Below are 16,625 nucleotides of genomic sequence, written 5' to 3'. Positions count from 1 at the left end.
CGCACTGTTTTAGTGGCAGGGAAGGGAGGACTGTAGCGAACTCACTGCCACCTTCTCTTCCCCACCAGTAAAATAACATGCGGGCCAGTGGCAGAAGCAACCCCCAGCCCCTGCGCCAGTTAAAGGGCCCGCCGTTTCATACTTAACTTGCATGGGGCTGGGGGCTGCTTCTGCCACCAGCCCACGCATTATTTTACTGGTGGGGAAGAGAGGGCGGCGGTGAGCTCGCCACAGCCCTCCCTTCCCTGCCACTAAGACAGCGCACAGGGCCAGCAGCAAAAGGGGCCCCCAGCCCCCCCTCAACTTAAAGGGCCTGGAAAACAGCTGTTTGCCTGGCACTTTAACTCAGGCCGGAGGCTGGGACTGCTTATGCCCCCCCACCCCACAAGCGACCTCTCCACTGCCCTGGAGCCATGGCAGAGGCCCCAGTGGCTGGTTGGGGCCCCAGAATCAGGGGGCATCTTCCAGAAGTCGGGGGGGGGGGGGCTGTGCCCCCACAGGCCCCCTTGTAGCTATGGGCCTGGTTTCAGGGGTTACTAACTCAAGGCTCTCAAGTCAGTCACGAATACGACGTCTTTGTCTGCCGATTACTAATATGATATTAACACGAACTTAATTGCAAATTTTGTCATACTTACGCAAGCTTTTCTCAATGACACACATACACGACTGCTCACACTTTGCTCATCTCTCTTGTTGTATATCTTTTCTGTTTGCATCAGTCAAAGGCATTACCACCACCAGTACAAATGGGGGCGGGGGAGCAAAAAGTCTGAGAATCTGCTTCCTATTAAGTTTCTAACATGAGAGAAAGAAAATCCTTTCTTGTCTTAAATAATGAAGTCTAGTGCGATTATAAACATGACTACTAAGAAGTGACTCCCACTGAGTCCTAGAAAATGGGTTTGAGATTGCAATCTTAAATGTCTCTCTGCTACACAATAAATAGCATCATTCTAGTGTTCCCTATTATAGCTGGTCAAACTTATTAATGCAAATCTTACAGATTTGCATAAAGCTCCGGATGGCTTACCTTGCTTTGACCTTTCCAAGAAATGTTTGCTACTGGTGTGTTTGGGCTATGTAATTTAATGCTATGCAAAGCTCATGCCCCAGCCCGAGCCCCTCATATTGAAGGGCTATCTTGATTTTAGCACAGCCCTCCAAACGTTGAGAGGGACAAATGGAAAAGGGTTTGCAATTGGGGTTGCAGTTCAAGTTTGGGAAATTGCTAGAGACTTGGGGGCAGTTTGGGAAGGGAGCTCAGTGGGGCTGTGATGCCTTAGAATCCACCATCCATTTCCTCCAGAGGAAGAGATCCCTCTATTTGTGGAGATGAGCTCTAATTGTGGGAGAACTCCACACCCCTCCTTGAGGTTGGTAAGCCTGTTTGTACTCACAGTGGGGAATGTGGGAGAGCTCTGAGAAGTGAATCCAAACAGGATGGCCCTCAATTAAAAGGCTTGAATTTATGAGTAAGAGAGGAATAACCTGTTTATGGCAACTTTGGAACTACCTTACACTGAGTCAGATCACTGGTCCATTCAGCTCAGTAGTGTCTATTCTGATTGGTAGGGGCTCTCTGGGGGCAGAGAGAGCATGCTTTCACAACACCGGCCACCCAAGAGTCTTTGAACTGCCAATGCCATGTGTAGATGCCACTTTCATTTTTAAAGCTTCATTTCTAATGAGCGAGACTGTCAAGTTTTCAGGGAGGTGGAAGAAGAAATTAGGTGATTGATACAGGAACTAGTCTTGGCCTGTTTTATCAAGCTTTGAAAATGTTAACAGGCTTAAGTAATGAGTTTCTAATGTAGCATGATGACTGACTATTGCGTCAAATGTAGCATGATGACTGATTATTGCGTAGGTTCCGGCAGTCCAAAACCTAACATGAGCCCCAGTAACAGTAAAAATCTAACCAGCTTTTACTTTAATTATTTCCTAGTATGAAATAGATAAAAGGCTTGTATGCAGGGGTAGGTGGTGTTCTCGCTGTTAGGAGACTGAACCCATGCAGCTGTGTGTAATGAATAAAGAAACTGACCCAATGCTTCAAATTTGAACTTCCTCTTATTTTTGGTACAACACAGGGGTTGGGACATTCTGTATGCAAAGAAGCTATCACTGAACATGGGTTCTGTAAGGGAAGATCTTGCCTCACTAACCTGTTACATTTCTTTGAGGGGGTGAACAAACATGTGGACAAAGGAGACCCGATAGATGTTGTTTACCTTGACTTCCAGAAAGCTTTTTGATAAAGTCCCTCATCAAAGGCTCCTTAGAAAGCTTGAGAGTCATGGAGTAAAAGGACAGGTCCTCTTGTGGATCAAAAACTGGCTGAGTAATAGGAAGCAGAGAGTGAGTATAAATAATAATAATAATAATAATAAATTTTATTTGTACCCCGCCCTCCCCTGCCGAAGCAGGCTCAGGGCGGCTAACAATACGGTGACCAATGGTGCACCAACAATAAAACAGTTACATTAGAAACATTAAATTAAACATTAATTAACCTTAAAAACCTGATTAAAACAATTAACTAAAACATATTATAACGCTATCCTTGACGCTCTTCTAGTTGATGCTGATGGCGGATTTTCTTCGTTGTCGGTATAATTCAGTTATTCATAAGCTAATTTAAAAAGGGTGGTCTTGCAGGCCCTGCGGAACTGATCAAGGTTCCGCAGGGCCCGCACCTCCTCTGGGAGTTGGTTCCAGAGATGTGGGGCTGCGGCCGAAAAGGCCCGAGAGCGAGTGTTCTGTAGTTTGATTTGTCTTGGCCCAGGGGTAGTCAGTCTGTTCTTTCCTACTGACCTCAGTGCTCTCTGGGGTTCATACGGGGAGAGACGGTCCTTCAGGTAGGCTGGTCCTCGGCCATATAGGGCTTTAAAGGTGATAACCAGCACTTTGTACTGGACCCGGTATACAATCGGTAACCAGTGCAGTTCGCGTAGCCCCGGCCGTACATGTTCCCATCTTGGGAGACCGAGCAACAGCCTGGCCGCCGCGTTCTGCACTAGCTGTAACTTCCGGGTCCGGCACAGAGGCAGCCCCATGTAGAGGGCATTACAGTAGTCCAATCGTGAGGTGACCGTCGCATGGATCACCGTTGCTAGGTCCCGACGCTCCAGGAAAGGGGCCAACTGCTTTGCCCGCCTCAGATGGAAGAATGCTGACTTGGCAGTGGCTGTTATCTGGGCCTCCATTGATAATGAAGGCTCCAGTAAAACACCCAGACTCTTCACCTGCTGCGCCGCCTTTAGCTGCACACCATCGAAGGTCGGGAGGGATATTTCCCCCCCTGGAGCGCCGCGACCCACACAGAGAACCTCTGTCTTTGCCGGATTCAGCTTCAGCCCACTCAGTCTAAGCCACGTTGCGATAGCCTGTAACGCCCGATCCAGGCCTTTCGGGGGGGGGCGGGCCGGCCGTCCATCAGCAGATAGAGCTGGGTGTCATCTGCATATTGGTGGCAGCCCAGCCCAAACCTCCTGGCAATCTGGGCAAGGGGGCGCATATAGATGTTAAATAACATCGGGGAGAGGACTGCTCCCTGAGGCACCCCACAATCTAGTGTGCGCCTCTGGGATCGTTCACCCCCGATCGCCACCCTTTGTCCCCGACCCGTGAGGAAAGAGGAGAGCCATTGTAGAGCAGACCCCTTAACCCCAATGTCGGCGAGGCGGTGGATCAGTAGCCGATGGTCGACCGTATCAAATGCAGCCGACAGATCTAATAACATCAGCACTGCTACACTGCCTCGATCCAGTTGCCGTTGGAGGTCATCTGCTAAGGCGACCAAGACCGTCTCCGTCCTGTGGCCCGGTCGGAAGCCAGACTGGCACGGGTCTAGGACAGAGGCGTCATCTAGAAATCTCTGTAGCTGCAACGCCACTGCCCTCTCGATGATTTTACCTAAAAATGGTAAATTAGACACCGGTCGATAGTTCGCCAATTCGGCCGGGTCTGCTGTTGATTTTTTCAAGAGGGGGCGGACCAAGGCCTCTTTCAGAGGCGTTGGAAAACGCCCCTCTAGGAGGGATCTATTTATGATGTCCCGTAAAGGACATCTAAGCTCCCTCTGGCAAGATTTAATCAGCCAAGAGGGGCAAGGGTCCAGATCGCATGTTGTTGGGCGAGCAGCGGAGAGAATTCCATCAACTTCTTCCAGGCAGTCTTCGCAGTGGAGGACGGTAAGCAGTGGGGTGCCACAGGGCTCGGTACTGGGTCCCATGCTCTTTAACTTGTTCATAAATGATTTAGAGTTGGGAGTGAGCAGTGAAGTGGCCAAGTTTGCGGATGACACTAAATTGTTCAGGGTGGTGAGAACCAGAGAGGATTGTGAGGAACTCCAAAGAGATCTGTTGAGGCTGGGTGAGTGGGCGTCAACGTGGCAGATACGGTTCAGTGTGGCCAAGTGCAAAGTAATGCACATTGGGGCCAAGAATCCCAGCTACAAATACAAGTTGATGGGGTGTGAACTGGCAGAGACTGACCAAGAAAGAGATCTTGGGGTCGTGGTAGATAACTCACTGAAAATGTCAAGACAGTGTGCGTTTGCAATAAAAAAGGCCAATGCCATGCTGGGAATTATTAGGAAGGGAATTGAAAACAAATCAGCCAGTATCATAATGCCTTTGTATAAATCGATGGTGCGGTCTCATTTGGAGTACTGTGTGCAGTTCTGGTCGCCGCACCTCAAAAAGGATATTATAGCATTGGAGAAAGTCCAGAAAAGGGCAACTAGAATGATTAAAGGGCTGGAACACTTTCCCTATGAAGAAAGGTTGAAACGCTTGGAACTCTTTAGCTTGGAGAAACGTCGACTGCGGGGTGACATGATAGAGGTTTACAAGATAATGCATGGGATGGAGAAAGTAGAGAAAGAAGTACTTTTCTCCCTTTCTCACAATACAAGAACTCGTGGGCATTCGATGAAATTGCTGAGCAGACAGGTTAAAACGGATAAAAGGAAGTACTTCTTCACCCAAAGGGTGATTAACATGTGGAATTCACTGCCACAGGAGGTGGTGGCGGCCACAAGCATAGCCAGCTTCAAGAGGGGTTTAGATAAAAATATGGAGCAGAGGTCCATCAGTGGCTATTAGCCACAGTGTGTGTGTATATATAAAATTTTTTGTCACTGTGTGATACAGAGTGTTGGACTGGATGGGCCATTGGCCTGATCTAACATGGCTTCTCTTATGTTCTTATGAACCATGACCACTTCCCTTGGATATGGGAAACAACCAAACCACAGTGCACATGCATACACCATGTTACCGTCTTGCTAATTCAATCTCAACTGGAGGAACAACAATAAATTGCCTGCATAAACTTTCTGGGCCCGTGGAGGTTTTCTTACTAGAGACAGACAATGCAACGACTTTTTTAAAAAAGAACTGAAAGATATATGATAGAAACTTCATTCCCTTTGTTGTATGCCAGCCTGCAGTTCTTTTGTTTCTTTGTCCTATCTAATCCAACAGCTTCTTTTAAGCACCATAAAACCCTGCAAAATTTCTCTAGCAGAGGCAACAGTGGGATGAGTACATACACAGTCAGCAAGGATGCCTCTATAGCATTATCACCAGCATTCTGGTTAAAAACAAACTCGCTTACATGTCCCCAGCCCTGTTCTTACCCATGAAATAAACTACTTCTATTGCATTCCCTAGGGATCAGGCCCAGCTGAAGGCAGATGTGATTGAGCAAGATACAGAGGAATGGCAAAGGAATCCCTCCTTTGCTGGGTTGGAAAGAGTTGGAGGAGTGGACCTGTCTTACGTCAAAGGAGATGACACAAGTGCCTGTGCTTCACTAGTAGTACTGAGCTACCCAGACCTTGAGGTAGCCATCTTGAGATTGGGATATTGTTCTCTAGGGCATAACCAGGAATCTCTGGGAACTGGAGGGCTGCAAGAAAAGTTGGCATAGACAGGGAAATGAAACATTAAGGTACCTGTCTTGAAACATTAAGGCAATAGAAAATACTTGTTTACACAGCAGAGCCGAAGGTAAAATGGTAGCAGTGAGTCTGGAATAAAACAGCAGGATGATTGTGATAAAATGGTTAGGATTCACTCTGGATTAAGCAGTTTATGACTATAAATTCTGCCTTCTGCTTACAAGTGACACATGCCTGTTCCCTGAAATGACCTTTCATCAGGTTGATATTCCCCAAGATGTTGCATTTTCAAACATTTGCAAGTGTCTGCACAATTTAATCTGTCTCATTTTATAAGAATTCCCAAAATCTGGAGTTACAGGTTTGTTTGTCTTATTTTGCCATGAATTTGAGTTAGTACCAATTTTAACCCTGGAAGTTTTTCTTCACAGATTTAAAATTTGTTCAAAAATAAGCTGGGCAGGTGCTTGGAAGGAACTCCATAAGAAGGATGATAACTTAAAAAATAATGTTCTCAACTCTTTCTAAAACTAAACCTTTGGAACCCCCCACCCCCCAAATACATCTTGTTGTTTTGCCTCTGGTTGTTTGCCAAACTGAACACCTTATGTGTTTTAAATGAGCTGACAAACGTTAAGTTCAAAAATATATCATTTTTGTGAAGAAATTTGTTTCTCAATAATTTTGTTTTGTTTAGCATTCTGCAAGTGAATGCAACTTTTGTTTGGTTTTCATTTCTTTCAGCAATCAAAGGACTGAAAAATGGGCACTATTTCATGCAGCTTTAGCTGCAAATAACCCAGAATGTGGTCTGTTCTCTGTTCTATTTTATCTGTCAGATGCTCTCCAGAATCTGGGTAAAGAAGTGCCTAGAGAACAGACTGTCAGACAAACAAAGTGCTAGGTAGGGATGTGCATGGTCCAGCAAAATGGTGGTCCGTTTGATCTGTGAGGTTCATGGATCTCAGACCACTTAGCATCATGTTTCATGGACAAGATCAGTCCATTTGGACTGTGATACCTGAACAGTGACTCCACCCACTTCCAGTTCTACCCACAGAGTCCACCCCTCGCTTACTGTGGGCAAAATGTCTTCCCAGTGCTGTTCCTAAGGGTTCCAGGCCCACAACAGCAACATTTGGAGTGCAGTGGGAGAAGGGAGGCAGAGAAAGGTTGTGCTTGGTGGGCAGAAACTCGTCAGCACACAGAAATATTCTGTTAAATCCAAGTCATTGTTCTTTTTTTCCCCTAACTTGTAGTTACCCTGAACAGAAAAATCACTCATTCTCCCTCCATCTTAGGTGCTATATGAAGATTGCCACATGGTGGCAGTTCATGCTCCCTATGTGGCAGGCTTCCTGGCTTTCCGAGAAGCCCCTTTCCTTGTGGAGGCTGTGAAACGGCTGGAAGAACACCAACCTAGCCTCAGGCCTCAGGTGTGATGTTTTCCATTTCTTTAATGGGAAGTTTTTTTTGCCGCCAAGGATGTCTGTCTGTAAATTATGCCTTTCCCAGTTACTCTGGGCCCATGGCCAGGATCTGTTTTACAGGAGTGTTAGGCAGGCTGCCAGCTCAACACAGCAGCATGAAAATTGTTAGCTTTTGGAGAGGACTGATCCAACAGCCAGATGCCTCTGTCATCAATACCAGTCTGTGTGGTTGCAATGTCAGTGTGGTTTTGCAAAGCATGTGTAGAAAGCCACAGAGCAGTCTCTCATCCCAGAACTTGACTAAAGGGATCCAGGTGGTCTCAAAAGATGAGGGAACTAGAGATACCCAGAGATGCTATTACAGTTCCCTTACATAAAAAATAAGGCTGAAAACAGGTTATACTAGAATATGGGTGGTCAAACTGTGGCTCAGGAACCACATGTGGCTCTTTCACACATATTGTGTGGCTCTTGAAGCCCCCACTGCCCTGTCAGCCAGTTTGGAGAAGGCATTTCTCTCTAAATCATTTGTCAAAGCCAAGCCAACTGGTGGCTTAGAGAATGCATTTAAAGTTAACGTTGTTTTCTTTCCCCTCTCCCTCCCTCCCTCCCTCCCCCTTCCTTCCTTCCTTCCTTCCTTCCTTCCTTCCTTCCTTCCTTCCTTCCTTGTGGCTCTCAAACATCTAATGTTTATTCTCTGTGGCTCTTATGTTAAGCAAGCTTGGCCACCCCTGTACTAGAAGTTGAGGTTCCATACTTCAGAGCTCTTCCATATCCTTTTTGCTTATAAATTTAGTCATCAGGAAGTGAAAGGTGTTCACCCAAGGCCCAAAGACAGATTTTTGTTTCACAGACATTCTTGCTTAATTCATGTATGTATGTGTCACATTTTTCTCCCTGAGACACAAAGCAACTTAACACGTCATTCTCCTTTCCTCTCATTATCCTTGCAACAGCCAGGTGGTGAGGTGGTTAGGCTGTGACAGCCACAAGGTGGTTAGACCACAAGGTGGTTAGAGTGTGACAGCCACAAGGGCACCTGGCCAGCTTCCATGGCAGAGCATGGCTCAACAGGCATCTCCTAGGTCCTAGGCCAAAGCACCACTACATGAGACTAGTACTTGGTCTCACATCTTTCTGCCACTGGGAAAAGAGCGTTTGTCTCCTTGTACGCATACATCTGCATGCAAAATATTCCATCATGTTAAAAGTCTCCCACCCTACTTCATCTCTCACTTTTGTGTCCTGTGGCTTTGCTAGGTCCTCTTTGCAGATGGAAACGGCATCCTGCATCATAGAGGTAAGGCTCCTGAACAATCATCTAGACACAGTCAGGTTTCTTTGTTTGGTTTCTGTTCCTGCCTGAGAGCTCTGGAGACATTAGCGTGAGGAGTCACCAGACTTGTTTCTCACTGGTGGAGCTGAGAGCACTTCCAAGCCTGCTTCCCTTCTCCTCTAGACACTTATAGCTCTCCTTGTCTCAGGAACAGACCCTGAATTTTCTCCCTGGAGCAATTTAGATATCTTTTTTTTCCTGGCTGCTTTCCTTTTACCTCATCTCTTTGGCACTTTTTCCCTTGACAGGGTTTGGCATTGCGTGCCATCTTGGTGTGCTCACAGGTCTGCCTTGTATTGGTGTGGCTAAAAATCTCCTGCAAGTTGATGGACTAGCCAATGATGAGCTACATAAGGAACAAGTAAGTCTGTGGATTTCATATTCTGAATTGTGCTACAGAGTAGAGGGAGCTGTGCTGGTGCTTTTTTCCCCATAATGGAGCCTTGTAGTTATGGGAGAAGTTGAAGGGTATGTGTGTGAGAGAGAGAGTGCAACTGCTGTTCCAACCATTTCTAGCAGCAGAGATCTATTGAAAATCAAAGTGATGGTAGTTTGGGACATTTATTTGTTTATCCTAGCACATTTTTACCCTGCCTTTCCTCTAAGGAGCTCAGGTCTCCTCTCCTCCCTTTTTTCCTCACAGCAACCCTGTGAGGTGGGCTGGACAAAACAGAGTGATTGACCTAAGGTCATCCAGCAACCATCAGAACAGAGTGGGGTCTTGAATCCAGATCTCCTAGATCCTAGAACAGCACTCACAGTCACAAAACCTTTATTGGCACTCTAACTATTACACCAAGCTGGCTTAGGATGGGGGGCACCCTTTGGCTGTTCATACATTAAGCAATGTGTATTGCCCACCATATAGTCCTGACTTCATAGGAACAGAAGCCATGTTGGATCAGGCCTATCAAGCCCAATTCTGTGTCACACAGTGGCCAAAACCCAGGTGCCATCAGGAGGTCCACCAGTGAGGACACAGGTACCCTGGCACAGGTGCCCATTTTACATGTGCCCATTTCTTGCATGCACCAGTTACATTTTTGCATGCCAGTACAAAGCAGTTTGCACATGCATATTAACAATGCATCCTGAGAAGTAGCTCTTGAATAAGAAGTTGTACTTTTCTGCAGGGAGTGAGACCTACAAGTGAGACTCCAACTCTGGCCACTTGGGTCCCAGACTCTTTATTCAGTGATTGCTGCACTGAGCACCACAACTGAAATGCTTGACTAGCAGGAGTAGACTGGCTGTTTAACTGATTGGGAAAGTTCCTGGAGGGCTGCTGGTGGCCAGGTGCAAGCTGAGCCAAATGGCCATTGCTGTGCTGCCAACATTGCAGGGTCTGCTCAACTTGGACCTGGGCAACAGCAATAATGGAAACGGGTGTACTAGGTTTACTCCTGGGCTTTTTAATGACCCAGTCCACCTCGTTAGCTATTGTGATCCCAGTCTTTCCCATCAAGATTAGTTGTAGGAAGGTTGATCCAAGTACTGGCCGCTTGGAGAGCCAGTTTGGTGTAGTAATTAAGTGTGTGGACTCTTGTCTGGAGGAACCAGGTTTGATTCCCCACTCCTCCACTTGCACCTGCTGGAATGGCCTTGGGTCAGCCATAGCTCTGGCAGAGGTTGTCCTTGAAAGGGCAGCTGCTGTAAGAGCTCTCTTAGCCCCACCCACCTCACAGGGTGTCTGTTGTGGGGGAGGAAGGTAAAGGAGATTGTGAGCCGCTCTGAGACTCTTTGGAGTGGAGGGCGGGATATAAATCCAATAGCTTCTTCTTCTTCTACTGTCACCCATCCTGTCACTTCTGTTTCTTGCATCCCAGATCCAGGACCTGCAGGCAGGAGGAGACACATTCTCACTAACAAGTACTTCAGGAAGAACCCTGGGTATGGTAAGCAGGCTATTTACTTATCTCAGGGGCATCCAATGAAGAATGGAGGGGGGCACCCAATAAAGTTGATCGGCAGTAAATTCAGGATGGACAAAAGGAAGTTCTGCTTAACTCTGTGTGTGATTAAAATATGGAATTCACTGGCAGAGAATATAGTGATGGCCTCAAGTACAGATGATTTTAAAAGGCATTTGAGGCAAGGAACCTCTGAATAGCAGTGCCAGGAGGCAAAATCGGGGAAGGTCTTGGTCTCAACGTCCTGTTGTTGGCCCTCCAGAGGAACTGGTTGGCCACTGTTTGAGACAGGATGCTGGATGAGATGGACCTCTGGTCTGATCCAGCAGAGCTCTTCTTATGTTAAGTGAGAAGACTAAGAAGCAGAGAGCCACTGCCAAATATATAAGCCCAAAGGGGAGTAGGTGTTTATTGGTCCTATATTGTACTCCATCCTTTGTTTGCTGCCAGTGAGCTTGCATCTGAGATCCAACAGACAGAGCATTCCCACATGGTGGATAATGAAACCATGCTGTCACCTAGAATAGAATAGATGCTGTACAAACTTGTCCTGGCCTCCTGAATGCAAAGGAAGAAGCATTTCTGTAGAAGTGTCTCTAGAAAGGATGTAGTCTCAAAGACTTGCAGAGGGCACCACTCTTAGGAAGTAAGGAGTCTGGAGATGCACTTTGGAACTGTCAGCATTCTCTAGGGAATATTTTGGCACAAATTCTTGGATTTGAAGGGGGGCACGGACTCATTCAGTCACCAACATGTACTTGAGGCCCACTTTTGTCACAGTAGTCACTGATATCAAACTGTGTGGGGATGTTCCTCTAGAGGCAATCCCAAGAACAGTAGTTTTCATTCTGCAGCAACTATTTGGAACACCTATTCAGTCCTACCAAATCCTCGGTACCAGGCCCAGCACATGGGTTTCTGTCACCTGAGGCAGAACCCCAACGTGCACACACCCCAACCTGCATTTTTTTTGCACACAAAGCATGTTTGCACAGGGGGCACTTAGCGTGTCCCCTCCCCAGCAATCGCTGAGTTTGGCGGGCGCTGCAGACTGGAAGTGCCATCCTTTCTTGGCTTTAAGGGGTCAGGGGAGCTCTTCCGACCCCTTAAAACCAAGAAAGAACACTGAGTCAGCACTTCCCCTCCCCAACGCTCGCCAAGTTCAGTGGGCGCTGCGAACGGGATTCCACAGCAGGGAAGAGGGCTGGACAAGGGCGGGCCAAGCATTCTCGCTCAGCTGCCCTTGCCCATCCCTCTCCCTCTGGCTGGACTGCGGGCAATGGCTGTGTCTTTTTTCCTTTGCCAAGAGCAGGGATGAGGAGGGGGCACCCACCCCCCTGCCCCTGCAGCAAGGTGGTGCCCCAGGCAGCTGCCAACCTCACAAACTCCCACGCACTGGCCCTGCTTGGCAGTTGTAGGGCCAGCCCTAGGGTGCATGCTGCCCCAGGCCAACTTGCTGCCCACGCCCCCCTTGCAGCAGCACCCCTGGGCCGCCCCCCTCCCCTCTTCTCTCTACTCCACCCCTCCACTCTCCACTCCGCCCCCCTGTGTGCTCAGAGGAGTGACATCAGCCTCATGCTTACCCACTTTGGCGGGCATCAATAAAGCGCTTTCAACAGAGAGCAGAATAAGGCTTTGCTCCCCCCTCCCTTCCTGTTCCAGAAGGGTGGGGTGAGTGAAGCCTCCTCCTGCTCTCTATTAAGAGAACAGTCTACTGCAATGCCTACCCAAGCGGATAAGGATGAGACTAGTGTTGCTGCTCTGAGTGTGCTGGGGGGGGGGGTTGGCAGGCCACCTTCGCCCCCCCCCCGGCGCACTCAGAGGAGCAACACTAGTCTCATCCTTACCCACTTCGGCAGGCATCGCAGTAGACCGTTCTCTTAATAGAGAGCAGAAGGAGGCTTCACTCACCCCTCCCTTCCAGAAGAGGAAGGGAGTGGGGAGCAAAGCCTCATTCTGCTCTCTGTTAAGAAAGAGTACTCTACTGATGCTCACCGAAACGGGTAAGCACAAGGCTGGCGTTGCTCCTCTGAGCACGCCGAGGGGTGGGTGGGGAAGATGGCCTACCCGCCACCGCCATCTAACTGCCGCTGCAAGCCAGCAACCACGGCAATTAGGCATTTGTCTTGGTTGCCAGGAGAGGGGAGAGCCCAAGTCGGCAGCACCCCTCCCAGCACCCTAGTTTGCCTAGTGGCCAGGCCGGCCCTGGGCATTTGCATTCCACCACTGCTACCACCAATCTTCCACAACCTTTGAAGCCACCAGCTCTGCTGCCTTCTCTTAATTGTGCTGTTTCCTGCATTCCCTTCAACCTTGGTATGCATGGGTGCTTGCAGAAAAGCAATTAATAAATGTTAATAAAGCCTTTTGCCTTGAGCCTTTCTGCAAGTTAGCCTGAATTTTTGCCTCTTCCTGGGACAACTAAACGTGCATGCTTCCCTAAAAGGAAGCAGAAGAGGAGGTTCTGAGAAATGGAAAGTAGAGAGAAGACAAGCTTGTTACCCATAGTATAGTGGCCCTTCTAAAGCATCACACCTGCGTCTCTGATGTTACTTGTATAATGGTGTTGATGAAGCCAAAGATCTGGCATTTATGTTCTTGCTAGCCCACCACTCTTGATCACACCAGCTCTTTGCGTTGTTCTGTGGCAATATAATTAAATCTTTCTTACCTGTATAGGCGCTACGCAGCTACGCCAAGAGCACAAAACCTGTGTACATCTCTGTGGGTCACAAGATGAGTCTTCGGTCAGCTGTGCGCCTTGTCCATTCCTGCTGCAAGTACAGGGTTCCTGAGCCCATCCGTCAGGTATACAGGTTCTGCATTATCAACAGATTCAGCCTAGGGGTTAAATGATCCGAAAATAAGAACGGCCTTGCTCAATTAGACAAAGGTCAATCTATTGCAACCTACTACTTCTAACAGTAGCCAGCCAGATGCATCTGGGGACGTGAAAATGACAGGCCCTGGCTCTTTGACCTGTATATCTGGCAGCCAGATCTTCTGTGTGCTGAGTCTTTATTAAGCATCATAGCCTGTCCTCTGTGAATTTGTCTAATCCATTTTTAAAGCCCTTCATACTAGCAGCTATCATCATATATTGTGATAGTAAATTCCATTCAATTAACCATGTGTTGCGTAAAAGGAGACTTCATCTGTCTTAAGTCTACGTAGCAGTCTGAAAAGCATTTCTCAATATCCACAGAATTGGGGACTGGAAAGGAAGGATCTGGATTGCCACGTCACAACCCAAAGAACCAGCCTGTCTCTTTTCTAACCTAATGACTATGGAAGAAGATGCAGTTTTTCATGCCTACTGCTGTTACCCCACTTCCATTCCAGCAGGCTGTACACTCTTGCATAGTTGCAAAATTGGTGGAGGAGGACGGTTGCAATCAGACAGCTCCTTCAAGAGGCTGAATGAAAAGTAGTGGAGGATTATTATGGGATGTTAAAAGAACTGAGATTCTGGGGGGGCTGTGAATTAGTGTTTTCCTATTCTGAGAGGAAGAATGACAGTGTTTGAGGGGAGGACCAGTGATTGTGGGGCCCTGCTAGGATGGTCTAGAGCTTTCAAGGAGAATGTCATGGGCCCTGAAGGAGATCACTTAGCTCCAGTAGGAGTGCTAGCATAAGGGAAAGTACTAAGCTACTTCAAGGCTGGGGGGGGGGGGGACTCTTGTATCTCTGCTATAAGGGCAGGATTGTCAGTAGTATCTTGAGGTACATCAACTGGTTTCCCTAAGACTTGAACATGCATCTGGTGTTACCCCTTTCACAACCTACTGACTTTGATTTAATGGCATTGCCTAGACAACTTCTTTTCTCTGTCACATTTGTATTCCATGTTTTTTCCCCCAAAGAGTTCACAGTTAATAGTATGTGACCCTCGCCAACTCAGTTAAAAGCCTCTGGGTTATATTGGACCCAACTTTACAGCTGGAGAAGCAAATGAATGCAGTTGCAAAAAAAGGCTTTCTTCCAACTCAGCCTTGCCTGAACGATGGTCACTTACCTTGATACGGCTGATCTGGCCACCTGGACCCATGCCACAGTGACACTGAGATTACACTACTGTAATGCAGTGTACATTGGTCTCCCCTCTCAAAATCAGTTTGGGAACTCCAGTTGTCACAGAATGCTGCAGCTCAGGTATTATCAGGAGCTAGATGGAGCATGCATATTTCTCCCATTCTGCAGTCACTCTGCTAGCTGCTCATCAGTTACTGGGCTCATTTTACAGTATTGGCCATCGCATACAAAGTCCTGCATGGCCTTGGACCCTCATCTCTTTGACACTGTCTGCCCCCCTCCCTCCACTCTGCTGTGACAGCTTGGCTCATCTGAGCAGGGCTCATCTGCAAGTAAGAACATAAGAACATAAGAGAAGCCATGTTGGATCAGGCCAACGGCCCATCAAGTCCAACACTCTGTGTCACACAGTGGCAAAAAATTTTATATACACACATACACTGTGGCTAATAGCCACTGATGGACCTGTGCTCCATATTTTTATCTAAACCCCTCTTGAAGGTGGCTATTCTTGTGGCCGCCACCACCTCCTGTGGCAGTGAATTCCACATGTTAGTCACCCTTTGGGTGAAGAAGTACTTCCTTTTATCCGTTTTAACCTTTCTGCTCAGCAATTTCATCGAATGCCCACGAGTTCTTGTATTGTGAGAAAGGGAGAAAAGTACTTCTTTCTCTACTTTCTCCATCCCATGCATTATCTTGTAGGCAAAATCAAAATTGCTCCATACACCTGTTTTCTCTGTTGTGGCCCCTACCTTGTGGAAAGACCTGCCTGAGGAAGCCAGAAAAGCTCTCCCTTCTTTCCACACACTATGCAAAACTGAACTATTCAGGAGGCCTTTCCTATGCAGGCAATAGGGTAGCATTGTACAAAAGTATTCACAAAGTTACGTGGATAAATTATTATGGACTGTGGTCTATACCAGGAGTGGCCAACAGTAGCTCTCCAGATGCTTTTTGCCTACAACTCCCATCAGCCCCAGCCAGCACAGCCAATGGCTGGGGCTGATGGGAGTTGTATGCAAAAAACATCTGGAGAGCTACCATTGGCCACCCCTGGTCTATACTATTGTGCATACTTTGTTGTAAGTTGGATCCTGTTATGTAGCTTTGCATCATTTAATGTTCCGTGTTAACGCTTTGCTTCAGTTCTGTTTTTTTACATTTCTGGTAGGTTCTACAATGTAAAACTTATTTTGTTATTTATGACTGTCCCATCCCAGTGAGAAAGGCGGACTTTAAATAATGTAAATAAATATAAATAAATAAATATTTTATCTTATGCCGTAAGCCTCAGCCAAATGAGGCGTTCAGGTCCAGCAGGGCTACCACACCAGTGTCTCCTTCTCACCACACGCATGCTGTAGTGAGTTAAGAAATAGTCCACCTTGATTGCTAGAAATTGTCCTTAATTTGCTTCTGTAAAGTTCTATTTCCTTTTAGCAGCTTGCTCTGCCTTGAATACTACACTGATTTTAAAAATGAGGTTCTCACTTCCTGATCCAATTTCACAAGAACATTAGCTAGTTAAGATTCTTCCATTGGCAGCAAATATCTCAACAAGTATATGTTCTTCCTTACTACTAAGCCATGTCCCTCAGTCCGCATCTTAGCATAAGTATCAATCTCTCTGTCTGTCACACTCCTGCATCAAAAGAGAAAGCTTCATGTTGATGTATAAGGTTCCCCAGTCAAGGACTCGTATGAGTTGTATTCTTTGACTGCAAGATGATGCCACCATGTGTGATCAGTACAGGTGCAGCCTGCCACTGAGTACACATGTCCATCAGCAGGTCTCCAAAGACCAAGATGTGGAAGCAATTGCCCAGCCCTACTTCCCACTGAGCCTCTTTCTTCCTGGGCTTCATCCCACTTTCAGTGCACAGAAGTACTTTGCCAGCAGCAGTTCCAGTGAGAAGCTTTGTCCTGCTGATTCTTTAATGACAAATCAGCTCTTGCATTGACTGCAGTGCTGATCTCTTGAGTATTTTCAGAACTCTGCAAGA

General features: G+C 47.2%; 1 protein-coding gene across 3 annotated transcripts in view; it reads left to right on the top strand.

Annotated features, from left to right (window-relative positions):
* The window catches only part of ENDOV (endonuclease V), a 33,842-nt gene that overhangs the window by 1,546 nt on the left and 15,671 nt on the right, over nucleotides 1-16,625 (top strand). The window contains exons 2-7 of one of the 3 annotated variants that reach the window (XM_060252458.1): nucleotides 5,682-5,853; nucleotides 7,213-7,347; nucleotides 8,602-8,641; nucleotides 8,926-9,038; nucleotides 10,504-10,572; nucleotides 13,267-13,395. In XM_060252458.1, the coding sequence (XP_060108441.1) occupies nucleotides 5,682-5,853; nucleotides 7,213-7,347; nucleotides 8,602-8,641; nucleotides 8,926-9,038; nucleotides 10,504-10,572; nucleotides 13,267-13,395 (658 nt within the window). The remainder of the gene's footprint in view (nucleotides 1-5,681; nucleotides 5,854-7,212; nucleotides 7,348-8,601; nucleotides 8,642-8,925; nucleotides 9,039-10,503; nucleotides 10,573-13,266; nucleotides 13,396-16,625) is intronic. The other 2 variants (XM_060252460.1, XM_060252459.1) reach the window with 2 other exon arrangements.

Source organism: Heteronotia binoei, chromosome 13 (assembly GCF_032191835.1).
Source record: "Heteronotia binoei isolate CCM8104 ecotype False Entrance Well chromosome 13, APGP_CSIRO_Hbin_v1, whole genome shotgun sequence".
Taxonomy (NCBI): Eukaryota; Metazoa; Chordata; class Lepidosauria; order Squamata; family Gekkonidae; genus Heteronotia; species Heteronotia binoei.
The sequence above is the reverse complement of the archived record's forward strand: the minus strand, read 5'-3'. Positions and strand labels throughout refer to the sequence as shown.